The 25,349-nt window shown below is 44.3% G+C and overlaps 1 protein-coding gene across 3 annotated transcripts in view; it reads right to left on the reverse strand.

The window, feature by feature from the left end:
- Nucleotides 1–10,645: 10,645 nt before the first annotated feature.
- Nucleotides 10,646–25,349, reverse strand: part of Tada2a (transcriptional adaptor 2A) — a 47,813-nt gene continuing 33,109 nt past the window's right edge. For all 3 annotated transcript variants that reach the window (XM_028890513.2, XM_037201537.1, XM_028890512.2), the window contains 8 exons: nt 23,600–23,663; nt 22,962–23,005; nt 20,891–21,001; nt 18,846–18,917; nt 17,455–17,587; nt 16,910–16,953; nt 13,549–13,622; nt 10,646–11,512 (listed from right to left, as the gene is read on the reverse strand). In XM_028890513.2, the coding sequence (XP_028746346.1) occupies nt 11,327–11,512; nt 13,549–13,622; nt 16,910–16,953; nt 17,455–17,587; nt 18,846–18,917; nt 20,891–21,001; nt 22,962–23,005; nt 23,600–23,663 (728 nt within the window). In that variant the 3' untranslated portion in view covers nt 10,646–11,326. The remainder of the gene's footprint in view (nt 11,513–13,548; nt 13,623–16,909; nt 16,954–17,454; nt 17,588–18,845; nt 18,918–20,890; nt 21,002–22,961; nt 23,006–23,599; nt 23,664–25,349) is intronic.

The raw sequence follows: 25,349 nt of genomic DNA on the forward strand, positions 1-25,349 counted from the left end.
CTATAACACCAAAGGCATTTTAGTGATAATCCAGGGAGAGCTGAAACAGCCTCACTGAAGAAATTTGATGCCATAAAAAGCATCAGCGCGCCGGGCGGTGGTGGCGCACGCCTTTAATCCCAGCACTCGGGAGGCAGAGTCAGGCAGATCTTTGTGAGTTCAAGGCCAGCCTGGTCTCCAAAGTGAGTTCCAGGAAAGGCACAAAGCTACACAGAGAAACCCTGTCTCGAGAAAGCCAGGAAAAAAAAAAAGGCATCAGCGCTTTAAAATTAGGCAAAATTTACCTCTTCATATAAGAACAAAAGTAGACTAAGATTAGGCTAATGCACTGAGTTCAAACTATGCTTGGGGATCTTTCTGGCACTATATTCCAGCAGTTTGCCTAATGACTCTTTTTTTTGACATGTCAGTGTAAAAATAGCAAAATCTCTCACAGAAATGATTGTATGCTGCTTTCACTTGTGCCTGTCCCTCCCACAGCAATGCTTCTCAACCTTGCTAACGCTGCGACCCTTGAATACAGATCTTCATGTTGTGGTGACCCCCCAACCATAAAATTATTTTCGTTGGTACTTCATAACTGTAATTTTGCTACTGTTATGAATTGTAATGTAAATATCTGATATGCAGAATATCTGAACTGTGACCCCTGTGAAAGGTCATTCGACCCCCTCCCGAGGGCCATGAGCCACGGGTTGAGATGCTCCGCTCCACAGCCCTCCAGTCAATTCATGACTCAGCAGCAGACACATTCCTCTTTAAGTTCCAGCCAGTTTTGTTTGTTGGGTTTGTTTTTGCTGTCGTAATTATTCGCGCGTGTGTGAGTAAGCTCTAGGTGGTGACAGGGAGCAGGACATTTTCTGTGGAAATGGGATATAAGCCTTCCAGGAAAAGTCATGCCCTAACCCAAGAGGAGCGAGGCAAGCACCTGTGAATAGAGAACCTTCTTTGTGTACTGAGTGTGTGGTGTCATCTAGAGTTTAGAAAGAATTGCTGTAACATCATCTCAGTAGAACAGAAGCCCCAAGATCTTCTAGTGGCTACTAAACCCTTGATAGACAGTCTGTGTGACCAAGGAACCCTTGATAGACAGTCTGTGTGACCAAGGAACCCTTGATAGACAGTCTGTGTGACCAAGGAACCCTTGATAGACAGCCTGTGTGACCAAGGAACTCTTTTTTTGGGGAGGGGGGGTTCAGACAGGATTTCTCTGTGAAACAGTCCTGACTGTCCTGGAACTCACTCTGTAGACCAAGCTGGCCTCAAACTCACAGAGATCCTCCTGCCTCTGAGGTGTGCCCCACTACTGCCTGGTTCAATGTTAGTCCCTTTAAATCAGTGTAAATTTATTTATTTAGAGCACTGATGATTGGACCTAAGGTCCTTGTGCATGGCAGGCAAGCACTGTACCAGATGAACTTTCTCTCCCAGCCTGGTAACTTCCTGCTTATTTAATTTGTATGATTGTTTTGCCTACATGTTCGTCTGTGCCCCACATGGGCCTGGTGCCTGCAGGGGACCTAGACAAGGGCAGTTGATTCCCTAGAGCCGGAGTTACAGATGTTTGTGAGGCACCATATGAGTGCTGGATGTTGAACCCAGGTCCTCTTGAGAAAGAGTGCTCTTAGCTGCCTTCTCTCCAGCCCCCAAAGAACAGATCCACCTGCCTCTGCCTTCCCGTAAGATTTACGGCCTATGCCATAAAGCCTGGGTCACTTCAAATTTAAATAGTTACCTGTAGCAAATGGATTGGCACTTCCTAGACTATAAATATGTGTTTATTGATGTCAATTACTTTAGGAGCCATCTGCTACAAAAGTACAGGTTGTAGGTGCCCAACCATGGTTTGGGTCCTCCTGGCCACAGCCACTTAAGTGGTACTTTGGAGCAGTGCAGTGTCTTCAGAGTGAGACCTGGCTAGACACAGAGCAGAGGCTGACAACTTGACTCTGATTCCACGCCAAGGTCTTCCCTCCCCAAATCATTCTTAGTTGCTTGGGCAGTGGCTTCTCTTTAGATTGATTTCTATGTGTCTCTTAAAAAGAATGTTTGCCGGGCTGGAGAAATGGCCAAGCAGCGGTGGCGCACACCTTTAATCCCAGCACTCGGGAGGCAGAGCCAGGCAGATCTCTGTGAGTTTGAGGACAGCCTGGTCTACAGTGTGAGTTCCAGGAAAGGCACCAAAACTACACAGAGAAACCCTGTCTCGAACCCCACCCTCACCCCCCCAAAAAAGGAATACATACTGTTCTCCCAAAGAATCCTACTTTGATCCTAGTATCTACGTTGGGTGGCTTACAACTGCCTGCAATTCCAGCTGCATGGGAGTCAACGCCCTATTTCAGTGCCTTCTTCCGAATGTCTCAAGCACCTAAACACCCACGTGCTCAAGCACACGCACACTAATTTTTTAATTAAAAAAGAATGCTTGCATCTTCTATGGCCTTGCCTCTGGTTGACAAATTGGCACAGCTTTGATGTCATCTGTGAGACAGAGACAGCAATGATCAGGGCTCTCAGTCTACAAAGTTTGATTTGAGGGTGCCAGGAGGTTGCCTGCCTCACAGGTGTCTCAAAGGCTGCTTGTTGGCAACTATGATCACAGATTATATGGCACTGATTACTGAAAAGATGCAGATCCCCTTTGCTAAGCCATGGCCTTTGGCAAGTTTCAAAAGGACAGTGATGACCAGGTATCTGGGAAAGACGTCTAGTGAATGTAGAAAAAACGAGAATTACCAGGGCCAAAGTCTCAAGACACATTTCCTGTAGACAGAAGCTTGCCCAAGGCTTGTGGTATACCATAAGATGTAAGACAGCAGCTGTACACACCTATCATAGAGATTAAATAGGTTTTATTACATATAAAAGGGCTTTGAGTTTTATTGTCTCCAAAATCCACTTTTCTAGTAATAAAGGTACATTACATTACTGAAGATAAAAAGGAAAATAAGAAGGAGTATTATCAACCATCATTAGTTAACAACACAAGGATTAATATGTGTATGTCTTTATCTTTTTTTTCTTTCTTTTTTGGTTTTTCTTGAGACAGATCTCACTATGTAGCCCAGGCTGTCCTGGAACTCACAGAGATTCTCCTGCCTCTGTCTCCCAAGTGCTGGGTTTAAATGCATGCCTCATCACACTCAGCAAACTAATCTCTCTGTGAATCTGGGACTTGAACCCAGGATCCTCAGCTCCACAGGCCTTATCCATTAGGCCACTGGCTCACTCTGCCTTTTCCTATTTAAGATTTTTCTGTTATTTTACAGTTACAATCCTGCTATACACCATTGTATAACTTTCAAGCTTCTTGTGGGCAGTATGAGGGACGTTACAACTTACCTAGAAAAACTAGGTAATTTAAAAATCTGTCCCGACTCTCTGGCCTCAATCCAATGCTAGGGCTGTAGTGATAATGCAAGATTCCAAAATAAACAGCATCCTTGAAAAAACATCACATTTGCTTCAGTATCTCCATCTTTCAGACCTCAGTGTGCCCTGTGTGACCCTGAGTGATTTTAACATGATCTGAATTATGCCATACAAGTGTATCATATCCCGGTTCTTGCTTGACTGCAGCTAAACTATCGAAGGTTCCAAGGGAAGGGAATTCACCTGTGGTCTTATATGCTTTTTCCCACTTAATCTTTGTGAAACCTGCCACACTTCAGACTTGAAGAGTGAAGAATCTGGTCTCAGGTTATATTATTACTGGACAGTGAACAAGGGATCTGGGGATGGATGGTAGCAATGGTTGGCAATCCTAGTGAGAGGCTCAGGTACAACTCCAAGTGACCAGATCAGACCAGATTGGCAACAAACAAGCTCAGGTTTATTGGTGCAGCTCTTAGGAGAGGTTCACCAGTCCCAGGGCTCCAGGCCAGAGAAGTCTGGTGTGTGTCCCAAGATGGATGGTTCTTAGAGTCTCAGGCAAGAGGAAGGGTCCTGGTTTGAGTTCAGGAGGGGAGCTGGTTCTTCCCAGAACGCATTTTTGGTGCCATTCGGGTAATGAGGGCTTTACAATGTGGGCAGGGCTGTAGTGAGCGAGCGAGCGAGCAAGAGCAGGAATCTTTTCTGTCCTGAGCTATCCCAGCCTAACTAACACCTAGAACTTGAGAGATAGAGGTAGGAGTTCAAGGCCAGCTTCAGTATAACAAGTTTGAGGCTCAAAGAATGTACCTCAAAAAGAAACAATAGCAAGCAAAGATTATTGCTCAGATCTTTCCAATACACCAGATAAAGAAGAAAACATTCACCAAAGGCCAGTAGTATACAGTATTCCCCTCCTCCTGTTATTTACTGTATAAACTCTTTATTTAAAGACCACTGTTGGGGCTGGAGAGATGGATGAGTGGTTAAGAGCACATGTTCTTGCAGAGGACTCCGGTTCAATTCCCAGCACACCCAGAACCATCCATAACACCGGTTCCAGATCTGACATCCTCTTCTGATTCCACTGGTACCAGGCATGAAGTGCACACATACATACATACATGTAGGCAAAACAATCATACACAAAAAATAATAAAATAGATAAATCTAAAATTTTTAATTATTTTTTTAAAAAAGGGGAATGAAAAACTAAGATGATTGCCCCAAAGAACAGTTACCTACAATGGTAAGAATACCAGAAATGGTACGAGACAGTTTTCCTTTTCTTCTTTTTTTTGGCTGGGGGAGGGGTGAAGGTCTCACTATGCACTCCTGGCTACCTTGGAACTTGTCATGTAGACCAGGCTGGCCTTCTGCCTACCTCTGCCTCCCTAGTACTGGGGAGAAAAGGTGTGCACCACCACGCCCCACAAGAGACACCCTTTTAAAGACATCTAAGATAATTAATGGTGCTTTACACAATTTCCTAAAACACCAGAAGAGGAAAAACCCGGTTCTGCTCAAGAGAAGCAGATGCACACGTCAGCTCTGGAGACTCCCCTTCGGTTATGAAATACAATCTGTATCCTCTCAAGCTGCTGAATATGTAAATGAAGGACGTGAGTGGCAGGGCAGCAGAGGTTTTGGGATGGTTCCACCACACCTACTGTGCTGCTCATCTGCTCTTTGCTTTGCTAAACACTAGCAAATCTGTTACAGGAAGGCTGGAAGACTCCAGTACGCACTTCTTCAACAGGCCCAAGATGCATACTTCCTTGTAAACAGATCCTTCGTGCAAAGCCCTGAGGATGTGTCTGACTACACCCTGGATGCTAATTAGGGGTATCACCTTTCATCACAGGGCCTCTGGGCTTCCGGCCTCTTCATCCACCCCATCTTGTTACATGCGCAGGAAATCCAGTGCTTCACCCCCCCCACCGGTTTCCATGGAGATGCAACAGTTTACTTTTTTCTTCCCAAGTCTAAGCCATAGTTATTTTTAACTGGAAAACTCTGAGCCAGGTCACAGCTGGGATCTGGATGATGCAATGACGTCTATAGCTCTCCTCCTCTCCCACAAACGCCTTCTTTCTGCAGTTGTTGGGGGCGGAGGCGCTCCTGGGAGACTTTGAAAAGCTGTTTTTGCTTTGGTTCATGAAGTTAAAACCCATACCTTGACTTAGAGCTGGCAGGCATCCTCAATCTGAAGCTCTGCATGACCAGAACCTGGCAAAGATGTTCTTGTTGGGGTGAGAAGCCAGCTGAAGCTGACATTGCTTAGCTATCTGTGGCTGGATGGTAGATGAGTGACTACTGGGTCTGGCAGCCTGGCTGGCTTTATTTGCTGCAGCTTGCCTTGGTGAAGAGAAGGCTTGTAACGGGGATAAAAGTAGAAACAGGTGGAGAAGCTAATGCTCACCTCTCCAGGACAAGCAGCAGATCCTCATGATTATCTTGCTGTCTATCCCATCTTGTTGTTGAAACTTAGTCCATTGCCAAGGCTCTTCGTTCCCTGGAGCTGGGCTTATCAAGGCCTTTCTGAATGTTTCAATTCAATTGCTTTTGATAGGTTTTTTTTTTGTGTGTGTGTGTGTGTGTGTGTTTGTTTGTTTGTTTGTTTGTTTTTCAAGACAGGGTTTCTCTGTGTACCTTTGTGCCTTTCCTGGAACTCACTCTGTAGCCCAGGCTGGCCTGGAACTCACAGAGATCCACCTGCCTCTGCCTCCTGAGTGCTGGGATCAAAGGCGTGCGCCACCACCGCCCGGCTTTTAGGGTTGTGGCTGGAAACTGCCCATTTCACTCTGACAACTCTCTAAGATTATTACAAAAGACTACCACAAAAACAGACTTCCGAGCAGGTCAGTCAGTTGACACACAGGTGATAATGATTGCACACACTAACTTCCACTGCCTACAATTCATCACGGCTTTTCTTCTTAAAGTACTTTTTGTTGTTTTTGTTTTAAAGGAATTTCCTAAACACAGGGTGGTAACAGGAAGCAAATCAATAGTTTTCTGTTGTTCAGTGAGAAAACTGATTACTCAGAAACGGGAGGGGAACGTACTCAGCACAACCCTCCAAGGAGAAACATTAGACGAGTCATGAGCTGGAACTTGGCTGTCAGCCTGCCAAAGATGACGGTGTTCCAGTGTTTTAAGGAAGGATTGGTTTAAATGTGTGTACATGTGTGCACAGGAGCATGCAGAGACCAGAGTGCCTTCACCTTGTTTTTTGCTCCCTACCCTATTTCTGAGAGTCTCTCAATGAAGCTGGAGCTCACCCACCTGGCTAAATCCATTGGCCAGCAAGCCTCCCTGGATCCTCCTCTGCTTTCCCAACACCGAGATTACAGGCTCACGTGGCTGCACCTATCGTTTTATGTGGATGCTGGAGATCCAAATTCAGGTCCTTATCCATGCAAGCACTTTACCAAATCAGTCATCTCCCCAGTCTTCATGTGCTGGTTTTTCTTTTTTTGGAGATGGGGTTTTATGTAGCTCAGGCTGGCCTTTAACTGCATATGTAGCTCAAGATTGACCTTGAAGCCGGGCAGTGGTGGCATATGCCTTTAATCTCGGCACTTGGGAGGCAGAGGCAGAAACAGGCGAATCTCTGTGTTCTAGGCCAGCCTGTCTACAGAGTGTGTTCCAGGACAAGCTCCAAAGCTACACAGAGAAACCCTGTCTTGAAAAACAAAACAAAAAAGAAAGATTGACCTTGAACTTCTGATGCTACCTCTACCTCCTGAATCTTGAAAATTACACATGTGCACCACTCCTCCAGTTATGCTGGGAACTGAACTCAGCGGACTGATGCGTGCCAGGCAAACATTCCACCAACTAAGCTCCATCTCCAGCCCCACGGCATCTTCTTCTCACACTTCCTAAGATGCCGATTTTAACTGTGGACCAAGGCATATCAGTGAGCCAAGACCTCAGACCATGGAAGGTCCTGAATAATACAAACTGAAAAGGTTTGTCTGGTAAAGCATGCAAGATTAATTCAACCGAACACCTGAGTCTGATGCCAAAGACATCTACCACCTGTATTCTGAAGTAGAAAATCAAGTGCATTGGACTCAATTAGCTGACCCTAAAGGACACAGGACAAGTGTGGGCTGGCAAACCACAGGGTTATCAAATACAAGCCCAGTTCAGTGACTTTCAAGGCTACATCTGTTGGATTGTTTTTGTTTTTGTATTGGATTTTAAAGCTTTTAGGAATCACTGTATTCTTAGCTGTATATTGTTCATTCCTATTCTCAAAAGGGAAAGGGGCCTAGAAACACGATGCTTGTGTAACAAGAAACTCAAGGAAGGAATTTTAATGTTTTAATGTCTGATGCAAAACATTCATCTTTCCTGCAAATATCTCTGTCACTGAGTGGGATGCTTGGTCAATGAAATCAATAGTCAGTTAGTACACTTCCACCGCAGAACATCTAACACTGGAAGCTGAGACAACAGACAAGAACTTCCCTGCCATTACACAGGGAAACTATGAAAACCAAGTTGGCCTCAAAGTTGCAGCAATCCTCCTGCCTCTGTCTCCTGGGTGCTGGATTATAGGTATTACTACACTCTCTCTCTCTGTCTCTCTCATTTTGTCTTTCAAGACAGGGTTTTTCTGTGTAGCTCTGGCTATTCTGGAATTCGCTCTGTAGATCAGGCTGGCCTGGAACTCAGAGATCTGCCTGCCTCTGCCTCCAGAGTGTTGGGACTAAAGTCGTGCACCACCACCCAGCTACTCTTCACTTTTGTATGGCATTCCCCAACTAAGTTCTATGTTCCAATGACTGATTATCCAGGCTGCTCTGATCCTACTTTACTAAGATCCTGCTCAATTTCCTTAACATTTCAAAGGGCTGATGTCCCAGTTAAAAAAAAAAAACAAAAAACCTTTTATCTTAGCTAGGCCACAGACATGACAGTGTACTGTTATACCAGAAATGGTTCTTTTTGGGGTGATCTGATAGAGGCTATCTACCTGTGGCTAAGTACAACATCAGGAAAACAACACATACAGATTAGCAATTCAAACCTAAAAAGCCATGCATATCACAAGTTGTATAACTGGTTTTTGTGTATTTTGTGAACATAGTATGTATCTTGAAGGTATTTTCTTCAATGGCGTCCTTTAAAACAGATGGATGAGCAGGCACAGTGGATCACAACTGTGATCCCAGTATTTGGGTGGCAGAAGCAGGGGGGTTGGAATTTGGGAGAGTCAACTCTTTTCTGTACCAGTGTAGCTGGCTTTCAGCCAACCCTATGTGGCTGCAGAGAAGCATGCATTGTACATGAAAAGCCTCTTGCTGGTACTAGGTAGCCTTGGTCTAGGTGTTAAGAATATAGATGGAAATAAAGACAGCCATATCAAATTCGGTAAGTGCTGTTCTAAAATAAATGAAAAAGATGCTGCAGTGACTCCTCTCAACGGACTCCTGGACAGGGTTGCAGCACTTGCCAGGCAAGAGCATGGCCTGTTCCACTACAGTTCCCTGGGGAAAAAGTCATCGACATGGGCATGGAGGCAGACACCTGTAATCCCAGTACCCAGGCAAAGGACGCAAAAGGATTACAGGTTTGAGACCAGCCTGGGCTACATAGTAAGACCATGTCTCAAGATAAAAAACAAAAACAAACTCCCCATCCCACCCCCTCCAAAGCAAGCAAGCAAACAATTCCTTGCTCAAAATAAGGCTAGACCTTTGAAAATTGGACAAAGCCGGATTCATCAAAGCAACAGTAACCCTACTTCCTAAAGTCTAGGGATGGGCCACGATAGCTTTCTCTTCCCCTCACTATTTCCCACCATGTCTACTGATCCTCAATTGCTTTCCAGCCTTCGGTTGCTTCCCAGCTCAGTCTGTCCTACCATCCTCCAGTCTGGGCCGGCCACAGCTGCCCCTTGTGTCCTAGCCAGATCTCTTGGCCGTTTTCCTTACACCCACTGCTACCCACACAGCATCCTCCACCCTCCCTGTCTAGAACAGTTCCCACTTCCATCTGCCATTTCCCCACCTCCTTTTGATTTTCATCTCTGCCTCAAAAGCCCTCTTCTCCCCAGGAAGCTTTCCTTAATCAAGATTAAAACCCTTCACACCACCACAAATACTACCAAACACTGAAGTCTACCGGTCTCAGAACAGCGATTACCTTTCACGGTGGGATGGAATCTGTTTATGACCAACCAGTGTTGTTGTTGGTGATAAAAAAAAAAAAATGCATTTTCTAAGAATGCCTACTAAAGAAAGGAAACCATTTCTACAAGTTGCCCCCCTTTTTAAAATCAAAAAATTTTTCAAATATTTTGACCATTATTTCTCCTCCTCCAAACACCCCCAGATCCTGTCTACCTCCCTACCTACCCAATTTCATGTTCTCTTTCTTCCTCCTTCAAAAAAAAAAAAAAAAAAAAAAAAAGTAAAGAACAAACAAAAAGCCCAGTAAGACAAAAGGTTGTCCTTTTTGAAGCAGGGACATTGTTGGACTACCCCAGACCCAGTGTTCTTTTTCGTCCAGCAGGATGCTCAGCCAGAAGTGCTCAATGCATCATCCTGATGACCTGCTTGATCCTCAGAACCCATGGTGGAAGGAAAGGACTGACACCAGAGAGTGGTCCTCTGACCCCACATGCACACGTGACAGTCATGCTACCTGCCCTGCCTGTGTGGATTTTAAAAACTGTATTATTTTCTCATTCTCTGCATACCCATTAGCACGTTGCAAACACATTTCTGTCAGTTACAAGTCTGAATATGTAGTTCCAACAAAGCACATCCTAACCGGGTGCTTGAATGTTAAAGGAATGAAAGAATTAGCTATTGGAGGTGATTTGTGCAGATTCTAAAAGTTATTCCTACCTGCAACTCTGCTTACCACAGACATGAGATAACCATGACTGTGAGTGTGGCTTTTGATTTTGCTGAAGACTTGAGGATCATGTTTCAGATGTGGTGGAACTACTCATCCTCACAGCCAGTGAGTCCATATGAAGCGGCTTTACTTGTGTTTGAAAAGCAGCTTTTATAGCAGGCCAGCCTTTCACCACTGAGAGATTAGGTTCAGGTCTGTATTGAAGCAAAGCTGGGTTAGGTGCATCATCTCCATCCTCATGGGCTTGGTATTCTGGGAAACCCAGGGTGACAAGGTGAGACCAGGACACAGGCAGGACACACGTGTAAGCAGCGACAGTACAGCGTGTTGAGGCGAGCATCCAACAACCCAAGTGTGCTTTAGTTACCAGAATATCTGACACACCCACAAATTAAATAGCAAAACATTTTAATCCATTAATTCTAAAAATAACAGAGACATTTTATATCCGGTGCCACCTCCTCAAGAGTCTACTGCAGATCAGACAGCCAGACTGCAAAGTACAAACCCAGACATTAAAGTTAAAAATGCAGCTTGAGACAGACCATCATGGGGGAGATTTCCACCTCTTCATCTCACAAACTAAGATGTCAGCTTAAAAAAAAAAAAAACCCTTGAAAGAAAAGGCTTTCCTGTGCTTTAAAAACCCACCTCTTCATTTAAAATCTGTCTGCAAGATGGGAAGGCAGAGAGAGAGTCAGCGAGCTTCACTCTCAAGTGCAGGGATCCGAGCTGGACTCCTGGGATGAAATGCTGTGGCTTAGTTTGGTTCTATTTTCATCAAAGCCATGATGTGAGGTACTATGGTTCTTGTTTGAGTTACAAGAGGTGCTAGGAATGAATGCCCACTCATGTTTAATAATAACTTGGCGAGCACACACTCTGCATCACTATTCCCACAACAGGAGCACTTTGCAGCAGGCAGAGAAGAAAGGAATCGATGCACTCAAGAGTCCCTGTGTCTTTCCTTCTTTTCACAGTAAGACTCCACCTCAAACCCAAGTCTCCAGAGTGTGGACACTGTCCTCTGACCCACCAGGTTCCACACTTGTGGTCTGCACTGCCTGCAGCCTCAGGCTTTAGTGATGTACCCTTCTCGGATGAGGAAGTCATAGATCTTCCGGGTCTTGTTCACGTCTATCTTGATGAGTGCTCTCGCCTGCGCCAGTCTCAAGCCTCCTTGCTTGTTACACTCATTCAACAGAGCGGACTTATACTCTAAATAGGCTCCAGGTACCAACCGCACCACCTGACAGAGCTGGAAGACACAACAAATTCAATGAGCATTAGCATCTGTCATGCTCACAGTTTAATCCTGAAGGTATAGCAACCCCAAAGAAAAAAAGGGGGGCTGGAGAGATGGTTCAGCAGGTAAAGGCATTTGCCACCAAGACTTGACAAGCCAAGTTTGGTCCCTGGGACCCACATGGTTAAAAGAGAAAACTAACTTCTTGAAATTGTCTTCTGACCTCCACATCATACTGTGGCATACACGTGCCCCCCACCCCCCTCGCCCACATACCCAAAATAAAGTGTATTTTTTTTAAAAAGTGACATCAACCTCCAACTATTTATGGAAGCTGTTGAGTGGCTGGACCACATTCCACTTCCTCTCTGGAAACAGACACTCAGGAAGAAAAAGGCAGGTGTGGTATCAGCAAGGAGAGCCTTCAGCAAGTGAAGGCTGGCTCAAGGGTCTACTTCAGTTAGGGAACAAATACCTGTCCCCAGGAGCTGCCATGCTTGCCCAGGAATTGAGTGCTAAATACCTGGGGTTGATGCCCAGCGCCATTCTGACACTAGCCAGGGAAATGACACAGAGCACATCTGGGCATTGAGGGGAGGTGGCATTGCAGGTGCCTGGATTCCCAAGTGTAGATCACAGTGTTGGTACTGGCAGAAGAGAGTAGCCTCTGCTTTTTTCAACTCCTCCTATGGGGAGGAGGCTGCCTTTACTGCTAATGCAGAAAGTAGATTCAGTTCAGCTCACCTGCCATTATCAGCAAGGAGCAGTCTGAGTCCTCATCATATGGGTAAGCAATAAAAAATGTTTGGAATTCCACACCATTCAACACACAACACTGAGAAACTGGTCTGTGACTTTCTTCAACACACACTTCCAACACACACCCTAAAAGAAATGTTATTTTTTTCTGATGGATAAAAGGCTAATACAGGTCCCTGCACTGTGACTTCTTACTGTCTGATGTGAACTGATGCTATGGACCAACAGACGGGAGAGACAGACACTGGGAACTGCAAAAGAACACGATGAGCTCTTTTGTTACACTTGGTTGTTTTGATTGATTTGGTTTTTTGAGACAGGGTCTCTTGTAGCTCACCCAGGCTGCCTCTGAACTCCCTAGATAGCTGACAGCTGCGGCTGTGCCTGAACTCCTGATCCTCCTGCCTCCACCTCCCAAGAATTGGGATTACATGGAGTACCACCCAAGTAGACTTTCATTTGTTCTGAGATAGCCTCTTCACTGTGTGGCCTAGGCCGATCTCACAGTCTCGCCCATCTCAGGCTCTCAAGTGCTAGAATTAGGTCTCTACCCCACCTAACTAGATGTGCAGATTGAGATGTTAGAAACAGACAAAAGCAACAGACAGTCCAGTGGTTACAATGTAAAGAAGGTCACAGTCCTTTTTACAATCGTGTGTTTGTGTGTGTGTGTGTGCGTGTGTGTGTGTGTGTGTGTGTGTGTGTGCGCGCGCGCACGCGCGCACCTGAGAGGCAGTCTGAAGCAAGTAGCACTACACAGGGATTTAGTTCCAGGCCAGTCAGTGTTACATAGTGAGACCCTGTCTCAAAAATAAAAAAAAATGTGCAACTGTGTATGACATTGAATTATGTTCCTTATGCTGATCAACAGGCTGTGGAGACAATCACAAACCATTTTAAGTGACGGTTCCATTGCTGGGGTGAGTGCAGAACTTCCCTTACAGGAGACTTCTATTTTCATGTCAGAGCTACTTTAGGCCTACAGAAAGTCTCACTTACATAAAGCATCAAGTGGAGTGTGCCACATAAATGCTCCACAAATGACAGCCACTGCTATTATTTAATTGACACGGTTGCATGCACTTCTCTCTAAAAGGGGAAAGGTAGCTTCGAGATAAAAGGAATTTTCTGGTGCTCGCCAAAGTTAGCTCTTTAGCTTCTAGACTTCTCAGACAAGAGCTCTGCATGTCAGACAAGTGCGGTAAAATAGGTTTGATGTTGCAATGGACTGTAATAACAACTCCATGAATTAATCAGCCCTCCTGCCTGAGGTCCCTCCCTTTCATTACCTCCTTCTCTTTTTCATTGAGTTTCTCTGTACCAGGGAGGCCGGTGAGGTTCAAGGGTGGTGCACTTCGTCTTCCTATGGACACAGACACAAAAGAACAAGAGTTTCACAGAGGTGTAACTGCTCAAGTGTAAAACAGAAAGCCTAGCCCACTCCCTTAGGCTGGTTTAGCTAGCAGCTTGGTCACTGTGGTGGTTTGATTGAGAACAGCCCGCTTGGCTGATATTTAAATGCTTGGTCCCCAATTGGTGGGATTATTTGGGAAGGATCAGGAGGTGTGGCCTTGACAGAGATAGGGGCGGGGCATGGACTTTTGAGGTTTCAAGAGCCTCCCACCATGACCAGCGTGCTCTCTAATCCCTGATGGCAGATCAAGATGACAGCCCTCCGCTGTTCCTATTGCCATGCCTTTGCTCTGGATCATGAACTCTAACTCTCTGCCCTGTTAAATGCTTTTTTGTAGAAGCTGCCTTGGTCCAGGTGTCTTATTATAGCAATAGATAAGTAAGTAATATAGTCATTCCAATATTCATTTGAAAATAAAAATAACAATCTGTGTGCTCTTTGCTCTGTTGAAATACAAATATGATCATACACACCTTTATATCAATGACCACTCAGCACAGTGGAGGAACCTATCTGTTCCTCCCACACAGGAGACTCTAATCTCTGGAGCCTAGATGTTCATACAGTTTAGAAAAGTTATATTCTATGTGCCTGGACAGCTGACGAATAGAAACAGGAATCCTGCAGGAGAGAGATTCTCTCTTGTCACTACTCTCCAGCAGGACAAGGCAAACATGGTAATTAACCAAGTACTATGTACCTTTAGATCAAAGGCAGTCAGGCCACCAAAGCTCTGTTTGTTTGTTTATTTTGCTTTGAAAAGAAGTGACATTTAACTGAAAGACCCACACTGGAATAACAAGCCAAATGCCATATTTGCTTTATGGCAAAGCAGGGACCAGTGTCAACTTCCTATCTGAGAAAGAAACCCAAACAGGAGGCAGCACCGGACTTGCCAGGCCAGACCAGTGTATAAAGACTAATGCACAAGAGCTTTTTCCTTTAGTGGATGATGATGATGTAAGTGTGTGGTGCACAGGCCAGATGTGAAGGTCAGATGACAGCTGGGTGGTGTCAGTGCCCTCCTGACCTAGCTTTTCCAGGGATCCAGGGATAGAACCCAGGTTGCCAGCCTTGCATAGCAAGTACCTTTATCTGCTGGACCATCTCACTTGCTCCTGGTTTTATTCTGAACAGATGCTGGGGAAGAGTGCTCAGCTGGGGATGGACAGACTGGGTTAAGTTTTGTGAGGATAGCCACTGGAATGAGGCAGAAGGAAGAGGGGACCACTCAAGTGGTTCTGGAAAACCTGATTCTTGGGGACATGAAAAGGGCTAAGAAATGAAGGCTTAGAAATGGAGATAAGGGGCTGGAGAGATGGCTCACCAGTTAAGAGCACTGACTGTTCTTCCAGAGGTCCTGAGTTCAATTTCCAGCACCCACATGGTGGCTCACAACCATCCATAATAGGATCTGATGCACTCTGCTAGAAAGCAGAGCACTCATACATAAAATATAAATTAAAAAAAAAAAAAAAGAAAGAAAGAAATGGAGATAAAATCATGTGCGACCTCACAAGTCTCCCAAGGCTAGGCTACAACCACAGATGCTGGGCTCCCAATCTTTTACTGCCTGAAGAGCAAGTTAAGAGCATCGAGGGGAGCCAGGAATCTCAACATTAACACAAAGAGAAAGAAGGAAGGCTAACACCAGTCTGGGAGGAAATGGTGAGCTGCACACTCGTTTTAAATAGCCAGTATTAAGTTTTTTAATTTCTGTGTTTAACAAGGGGGGAGGTTTGGAATAAGCAGCTTACAAAATAAATCTGGATGCCACTGTCTTGGTGACTCCTTTTTAAAAGGCTCTCTCTTCTCTCAGGCATCAAATACTTACTTGAGGGGCTGGAGACACAGCTCAGTGGTTAAAAACACTTGCTGCTTTTGCAAAGAATCCAGGTTCAGCTTCTAGCACTTAATTAGGCAGCTCACAACTGTCTATAGCTCCAGTTCCAGAGGATCTGATGCCCTCTTCTGGCATGTGATGCACAAACACATATAACTCAGGCGCATAGACATTAAAAAAATATTTTTTAAAAGATTTATTTATTATGTACAGTGTTCTGCCTGCATGTATGTCTGTATGCCAGAAGAGGGGCACCAGATATTATTATAGATGGTTGTGAGCTACCATGTGGTTGCTGGGAATTGAACTCAGGACCTCTGAAGAGCAGCCAGTGCTCTTAACCTCTGAGCCATCTCTCCAGTCCCAAAATAAATCTTTAAATAAAAAAGAATTACTTGAAACAAAGGAAAACAATTATCCACTAAGTGCCCGTATCTGAGCACTATTAGATCCTGAATATATGGAGACTTTCGTTTTGTTCGAGACAAAGTCTCACTATGTAGCCCAGGTTGGACCCGAACTTTCTATCCTCCTGACTCATCTTCCCCAGTACTGGGATTACAGGTGTGTGCCATCATAGCTAGTGTTACTGAGAGAATTTCAAAGGTTTGTTGTTACAAAGAATGGTAAACTGGCAACTTGGTCACATTAGACCACTATGCTCCTTATGGTGAGTGGTCTGGATGTTCACATTAGGAGAAACACTGTCGTATGAGGCAGGGGTGAATGGTGATGAGGACGACTGGCAAAGAACACCACAATTTTGGCTCAGGAACTTCATACTATTATCTCCCCAAGTACTTAGTCACAAACAACAGTCACCAAGAATCATCAGACACATCGGCTTAGTCTTTTTCTGTCAATTAATCTCAAAACAGGACACTCCAAAGAAGTAAAGCTCAGAAGCAGAGATTCCTTAAGTCTCTAATTACAAGAAATCCTCAAGTTTTTGGCAGGTGACCTGCTGCTCTTGTCAAAGCTCTTCATGCAGCACCTCCAAAGCACACTGCACCTCTGCCCTAAATACAACTCCAGTCCTGACTGTAAACATCAGTCAAAGAGCATCCTTCTGAGTCCGGCTCAAGACATGGGCCTTCTCTATCTGACCATCAAGTCCGAAAGCATGCTGGTGTCCACAACCCATCCAACAGCTGATTACCGCCACTCCACCAAAAACTATGCTCCACAAAAGGAGGGTCGCTGTGTCTCCACCACCCCTTGAGATGTAAGTGTCACAGTCCACACTTGCTCTGGGCTGGGGAATAGCTCAGTGCTGAGGATACACATGTCCAGTATCTATGAGAGGCCTTGGCTTCACTCTCCAGTGCTGAAAACGAAAAAACCAAGACAAAAAACCCACTAAACCCGTGGCGATAGCCTGAGAAATCATTACCTGAGTTTGAAGCCATCAGAACAGAAGGACTCAGCCCAGAATCACTAAAACAAAGAAAAGGAATTTAAACTTAGGTCAGATCAAAGAAGGCAATTTCTAAAACTCCTCATAGGACTGGGGGCATTTATCAGGAAGGTCACCCAAGAAGAGCTTTAGTGAGACTGCATGACATTTTACAGGACACCTCACTGTACAGGAAAGAAAAGAGAAAAACTTCCCTCTGCTTTGCTAAGGGTTTGTTTGTTTAAGACAAGGTTTCTCTGTAACTTTAGAGCCTGTCCTGGAACTCGCTTTGGAGACCAGGCTGGCCTCGAACTCACAGAGATCCTCCTGCCTCTGACTCCTGAGTGCTGGGATTAAAGGCGTGCGCCACCACCTGCCCAATTATGTTTCTTAAGTCTGCCAGTTCTATATTGTTTCTAGATGGACTGGTAAGAATCCTTACTATTCTAACACACCCAGAGTACCCACAAAAGTGTCCAAAAATACATGTGAAGGCCCAAGTATCCCAGGAGTGCTTCCTTTGGCCCACCCTAACTGCGCACATGTCAGCCTGCCGGCGGAGCCACTGCTGGCACGCACTGCTGTCCTGGATGTACTGGAGAACTTCTGAGAGCATGGTGCGTTTAAGGCGCTCCTCCTCTCTAGTCTTCTTCAGGTGATCGTATGTCCTGGCACCTGGAGGGGTAGAAGACACCTGACTTCAAAGACGACACAGCAGAGCCAGAGGGCCTGCTAACTGAGCTCAGCCAACATTGGCCACTTCAGGTTTTCTTTGCAAAACTGCTCTCATATCTCTTTCCTCAGGAGTCAAGTGTATGTCGGAGTCTGAAATAGGTCCTATCTGGTTCCTGTTCTACTTTTTTCATTTGTGTGTGGAGTTGACCCAGGACTCTGAACATCCTAAGATAGTGCTGTACTACTTACTACCTCTACATCAGCTATATGGTACCTGAAGACATATGAGGACATATATTCTTCCATCAAAACCAATTCCAAAAACAGAAAAGCCCTCTTTGTACTACAGCTTTCCTCTCTTTTATGGAGGCACAGAGAGCAATACAAGGCAACCAGACTGAGTTATCAAAGTGCACACAATGCATCTTGTGCAACAGAAGAGTTACCTAGTGTCTTCTATACATCAGTAAAGGCACACAGACTTTAGACTACCACGCCAGTGGCTTTCACTGATTCTAATGCTGAAGGACACCCCCAGGCCTATGCTGCCTAGTCAGAGCCTTTCCTTACGACCTGGCTCTTCTATTAACTAGCTCTTTAATCTCTTTTTTCTCATCCCTCTCCCCACCATGGTTTCTCTGTGTAGCCCTGGCTGCCCTTGAACTCAGATAACTGTCTGCCTCCTGTGTGCTGGAATTAAAGGCATGAGCCACCACCGACTGGTTCTTTAATCTCTCTAAACTGGCTCGTGATTTCTTTGTTAAATAAAAGGCTGAGCTGAGGTTAAAACCTGAAACATAAGAATCATATCCCACCCCACCTCACTCCCACGTATGTGTACGTGTAGAAAGGGTCTCACTCTGTAGTCCAGGCTGGCCTAGAGTATATTATACAGACCAGGCTGGCCCCAAACTCACAGTGATCTGCCTGCCTCTGCCTCCCCAGTGCTGGGACTAAAAATGTGAGCTACCATGCCTGGCTAAGACTTTTTTAAAGAGCCACAGCAGACCCCCAATTCTAAAGCAGTGTTTCTTTTCGCTGTGTGCCGTAACTTTTATTTTGTCGTGATAAACGAATGATATTTATAGGAACTGAACAGATGAAACTTTAGTAGGAAGTCTGAAAACTCATCTGAAGAGGTTTTTTTTTTTTTTTTTTTTTTTTTTTTTTTTTTAAAAGTTTTCAAGACCTCAGAGGTTCCCTTTTGTATCTGCAAATCACTGGCACTTTGATACTGTAGGTAGGGAAGCATACTTACTACAAAAATTGGTAATGCCTGCTGTCCTATATTCCTGGAGCCTCTTGATTTCCCTCCGGAGTTCAAATTCCACTGTTTCCCCAGGAGAACAAAGGAGAAAAATTGGAAGAACAAAGGAGAAAAATTGGAAAAACAAGTCAATGTCAGAGAGCTGTTGGGTGTGTTTCGGTGATTCTGTCATATGTAACAGGCTGGGTGACTTCATCTTAGGATACTTTTTATCCAGGTGGTGGTGGTGGTGGCGGCGGCGGCGGCGGCAGACGCCTTTAAGCCCAGCATTTGGGAGGCAGAGATGGGTGGATTGGGAGTTTGAGGCCAGTCTTGTCTACAGAGTGAGTTCCAGGACAACCAAGACTACACAGAGAAACCCTGTCTCGAAAAACCAAAAAAGTTAAAAACTTTTTTTTAATGTAAGTGTTCCTGCTCCACCTCTGTGTTAGCACTTGTACCGACACAATCACATTCTTTGATGTAGTCCGACTCTGAATGAGGCCCTGCTGCAGGGGAAGGACAAAGCTTTGCTCGAGCCCTGGTCTCTTTTTAGCTTTTTCCTATAGGGACCAAGGAGCACTGCATTTTCCGTGAACCAAAAACGGCTGCTGAGCACACAGCTCAGACTGCACTGTTGGGTTATTCTACAGAACAGTCCAACCTGGGTGCTTTTCAAACACGTGATGAAGGAAAGCCATCCACAGGGTGTAGTTCTCTGTAGTGACACATAAGCCAGGAATGATATAAACTAGGACAGGAAGTAAAGGATAAGTCACCCGATACCAACCACACAAAGAATGACAACCAAACAAGGTGTTTCCTGGGGACAATTTACCTGGTTCAGATAAATGCCTATGATTCTCCCTAAGAAATATCTGCACAGGAGAGCAGTGGTAAAGCACTTTTCTAGAAAGTCACAACAACACAACAAAAAACTTTCCAGAACTAAACTGAGGAGCCAAATAAACATATAGGTCTCATGAGAGTTTAGAAGTAAGCCCCCAGTGAAAGCTGCCTCAAAGTCTCAGGCCTTCCTGCTTAACAACTTCAATTTTTTATAGTGGAAAATCCAATTATAATTGGGATGAATGCTCTTAGGAACACCAGAGGAAGATGGAAGTATTGTTTCCATGAGCCAACAACCCTGTTCTCATGACTGAAACTAGTTTGAACATTAAATATTTATAAGCAAAACTATGATGTTTGGTTTTGGCTTCAAAATAACCAGCTTATTATGGACAAAAGGGAAGGGGAGTTCCCACTCCCCTTCAGACGAAGCTGGATGGGTACTGTACTGAAAACTGCTGAGGCTGGCCACACAGACACAGGGATTCATCGTGTCCTTTCTCTGTTTCTCAATATGCTTGACAAGTCCTGTAAGATGTAAAAAAGGCTACACACGGCACACATCTGTAATTCAATTCCTGGAAGACAAAGGCAGGAAGCTGCAAGTCTGAGTTCCGCATGGACTGCTCAGAAAGTTCCAGGGCAGCCTGGCCTACATACATAGCAAGACCCTGTCTTAAAACAAAGATAAAAACAAACAAAAGAGACCAAAAAAACTAATAAAAATAGAACACAACAACAAAAAAATCCCCCCAAAAAATGAACAAAAGCCCTCCACTAACTTGGAAGTTACTAAGTTTTTTTCCTTCCTTAGTACGTAAGGTTGTGCATGTGTGTGGTATACGCATGCATACAGAGGCCAGAGGAGGACATGGATGTCCTGTTGCATCATTTTCTACCTTATTCCTTTGAGATAGTTTTACTGAGCCTAGATCTAGGTGCTGGCCAGCAAACCCCATCAACACCCGTTTCTACCTCCTATAAGCACTAGCGTTGACAACCCAGCTTTTCATATAAGTGTTGGGATCTAACCTTAGGTCCTCAGGTTTATGCAGCAAGCATGCTTACCCACTGAGCCGTTCCCCTGCCCCTCACTAAGCTTTTAAATCTCCTCTCCCCCGACCCCCCGCCCTCTCTCTCTCACACACACACACACACACACACACACACACACACACACACACACAGAGTTCAAAAAAAACACCTACATGCATGGCTTTCAATAAACTTGTCATGTTCCACTGGTCCCACAATCCTTGCAAATCGCCTCATTGTTTCATAAAGGTCTTGGACCTCCTTGGGATACCGCCGTTCCATTACTAGAAAAAGTGAAACACAATATGTCACAGAGAATACAAGGACTTCAAAGTTTCTGGTTTTATTTATTTATTTATTTATTTATTAATTATGTATACAGTATTCTGCCTGCACATATGGCTATAGGCCAGAAGAGGGCACAAGATCTCATTACAGATGGTTGTGAGCCACCATGTGGTTGCTGGGAATTGAACTCAGGACCTCTGGAAGAACAGCCAGTGTTCTTAACTGCTGAGCCATCTCTCCAGCTCTCTGGTATTATTTTTTAAAACAAGTGAAATGCAGGGACATTTTCCTAACCTCACATGACTAACTCACCCATGACAGCAGGCAAACAGGCAGCTGAGAATGCAAATCACTAATCATAATTACAGCATCCCAGCACCTCACAAAGGGATGCCGCTATCACTGAGACCATCTCTACTACTAAGTACTACTGATGCCCCTGCTCATGTCTTTTCATCTGCACGGGACAAGGCAGTGGACTAGGCACTGCTGTCACAAGAGAAGAGGGAATTAAAGGAAAAACCTTTAATTATCAGACACAACTCTGGCAAAATTTCTGGTACAGATTACTGCAGGAAAACAAGGAAAGCAAAGACATAAGAAATCTTCTGGCTGGCTTTGAAGCATGAGCCTACAGTCCCAGTACTTGAGGTACAGACAGGAGGACCATCACAAGCTGGAGGCCAGCCCTTCTACAGAATATCGACTTCCAAGTCAGCCAAATAAAAACAAAACAAAATAAAACCAAAAACAAACAACAAAGAACACCCAGAAAAGGTCAATTAACCTGGAAAAACTATGTGCAGATCTCATCTGGAATACCCTGTGTGACAGACAAGCTGATTATGCAGCACCCTGGAAGGCATTCTTCCAACTGTGAGACATCCCCAACTCCTCTGATTCTTCCACAAAAAAAAAAAAAAAAAAAAAAAAAAAAAAAAAGTTTTAAATATGCACGAGTGCTCTCCCTGCATATATGTATGTGCATCACATGTGTGCCCATAGAGGTAAAATGAGGGTGTCAAATCCCTTGGAACTGGATAATAAATAGATGGTTGTGTGCTGTGGGATGGTCTGTATGTCAAATTACTCTGATTGGTCAATAAATAAAACACTGATTGGCCAGTGGCTAGGCAGGAAGTATAGGCGGGACTAACAGAGAGGGGAAAAGAAAGAACAGGAAGGCAGAGGGAGACTGCCAGCCGCCATGACAAGAAGCATGTGAAGATGCCGGTAAGCCACGAGCCACATGGCAAGGTATAGATTTATGGAAATTCATTAATTTAAGCTATAAGAACAGTTAGCAAGAAGCCTGCCACGGCCATACAGTTTGTAAGCAATGTAAGTCTCTGTGTTTACTTGGTTGGGTCTGAGCAGCTGTGGGACTGGCGGGTGACAGAGATTTGTCCTGACGGTGGGCTAGGCAGGAAAACTCTAGTTACAGTTGTGAGCCAACATGTGGGTGCTGGGACCCAAACCCTGGCCCTCTGCAAGAGCAGCAAGTGCTCTTAACTACTGAGCCATCTCTGTAGCCCTACAAAAATGTTTTTATAACCTGAGACTAAGGTTATATTTAACATGTAATTTCAAAACATGACTGTCTAGAAAATGACCTATTAATATTCATGCTGTAATTACTATAACAATTAATTCTTAGGCAATGTTGTTGACTATCAATGAATAGCTAGCTCTTCACTGTCACTATGGATCAGAGCTGCCTTGAACACTTTTGGTTTCGTTTTGTTTTGGTTTCTGTGCAAGGGATCAACATCACTCCAAACGTGCTAGATAAACCCTCTACTACTGAGCTACCTACTCCCAAGTCCTGCACCTGGAATTTTCAAATCTTCCTAGGTAAACTAGCATGCAATGTGGACTATGAACACTCCTACAATGACCTGAAACTTCTCAACAGTGTTAGAAGAATTTAGAATAAAAAAATCAGTTCATACTCACATCGAAACTTTCTAAGGTTGACTAATCCATGATCTCTTATAATTCTAGAATGAAAAACCACAATAATCTATGTATTAAAAGTAAGTTTCTTATTTGGTGTCTTCTATATGCTATAGTTTTTATTACACATCCTAAATATTAAGAGGTGGAATATCAGGGTCCAGAGAAATCAAGTCTCCACAAACTTCTGAATTAGCTTCTAATGGAGACCCACACACTGTCCTTCTTGAGGCATAGGGGACTCTCACAGATGACTTAGTTACCAGTGACAAATGCTGAAAAAACATGTGTTTGTCAAGATGGTTGAGAAGGAAATCTGTCCATATCATGAGACTAACCTACACAATTTGTAGAAATGATAATTAAGGACAGTCATTTAAGGGAAACTACTAGCCATGATCATTTACAACATTAAGTATTTACAACCATACGTTTACCTACTTTGAAGCCATTTGAAATAAATATAGATTGACCATGTTTAAATGGGAGACCATTATAAAATAAAAGATTTAACAGCAACTCTCAACAACCGGGTTCTGAAAGGTCACATGGTAAGCCACAAATGGAATGTTCTTATAGACAACAGGCAACCAACCAGTCCAAAGGTCAGAGACAACAGGATGACTTTCTATACTTACTTTTTTCGTCTCTGCCTCTCTTTTAACCTGGAATGATAGATATCCACCACAGCCATCTTCAGAGCTATAAATACAAATACACATATAAACATAAAAATAAAAGTCAAGCTGGGTGGTGGTGGTGCGCACCTTTAATCCCAGCACTCGGGAGGCAGAGGCAGGTGGATCTCTGTGAGTTTGAGGCCAGCCTGGTCTACAGGGTGAATTCCAGGATAGCTAGGGCTACACAGAGAAACCCTGTCTTGAAAAACCAATGGGAAAACAAACAAACAAATGAACAAAACAGAAAAAGTCAAGACAAAAAAAAACCCAAACAATTATTTTTAAGGGAGGGTGCTGACACAGAGTTTTGCTATATGGGCTGGTTTTGAACTCACAGCTTATAGCTCTCCTCTTGCCTCTGCCTCCTGAGAGCCGGGATTATAAGCATGCACCACCATGCCTGGCTTACCCAAACCTTAACTATTCTATGAAAAATATCCTAGCACACTAAATTTCTCTATTAGTAACTAACAATAATTGTTATCATTATTTTGGTAGCACTGGCAACCAAACTAGACCAGACAAGTTCTGTCCCACTGAGCTACACCTCCAGTTCAAAAATGAGTGTTGCTGTAACTGCACAGGATTAATCTCAAGAGCCAATGACAGGCCAGCATTGATGGACAGTGCTGTGTGTTCTTATAGTAACATTTTCAGCTGGGCAACAATGACTGTTTACAGTGCTGAGTTCTGCATTCTGTGATGAAAAGGTGCATTAAGCAGCTTAACCACAGTAAAAGCCATGACTTGCTTGCCCGCTCTTGTCCTAATCCTTTCTAGTTTTAGTCTCAGGGTAAACATGAAGAGGGCGAGCTGGAATCAGTACCACAGTACTGCTCCTTCTTCATCTTCCAAGTTCTTAAGGACTCTGTTTCTCTCTCTTTTCATTCCTCACCTCATTCCTACAAGCCTGGCTTCCAGGGTTCTAAGTTCCGTCAGACTGTACTATCTAAAACTCTACAACTATTGTAAATATCACATCCTGTTGGATATCCCTATTTGCATGGCTTCCACTGCAAACTTACATATTCTGCTGTTCCCCATCTTTGTTTAACAGCGTTACAGTAAAGCGAGTAGTCTAAGACAGAAACCAACCTGGAACCTCTTTCGCCTCTTCCTATGTAGCCAGCTAGAGTCTTATCTAAACATCTAATGTTTCCTAAACCATCACTTTCTGTCTAATCCCATCACTCAACTCAGGCATCTTGCCATCCTGATGCCACCTTATGGAAGAACATTATCATACTTACTGACTATGGTCCCTGCCTTCTTCAACTCCCTCCCTCCAAATGGGACTGAGAGTATTATTTCACAGCACAATTTGATGGTACAGTTCCTCTGCTTCTAATTCTTCAGTTCACTCCACCACTTAGAGGAGCTCAAGCTCTACACAGTATGCACGGCCTTCCACTGCCTTGTTTCCTACCATTTCCTCGTAGGCACTCTATACCACAGTCAGAAAACAACCAGCCCCAGATCACACAAGTACTAAGAACAGATCAGGGATCTAAATGCAGGTGACCTGCATCTAGAGCTGTAAGAAAAACAATGAAGTCAGGCATGATGGCACATGCCTTTAATTCTCTGTATTTGGGAGGCAGAGGCAATTGGATCTCTGAATTTGAGGCCAGCCTGGTCTACAGAGTGAGTTCCAGAACCACCAGGCTACACAGAGAAACTACATCTCAGAAAAACAAGATAACCTTCC

This window comes from Peromyscus leucopus, chromosome 8b (assembly GCF_004664715.2).
Source record: "Peromyscus leucopus breed LL Stock chromosome 8b, UCI_PerLeu_2.1, whole genome shotgun sequence".
NCBI classification, from domain to species: domain Eukaryota; kingdom Metazoa; phylum Chordata; class Mammalia; order Rodentia; family Cricetidae; genus Peromyscus; species Peromyscus leucopus.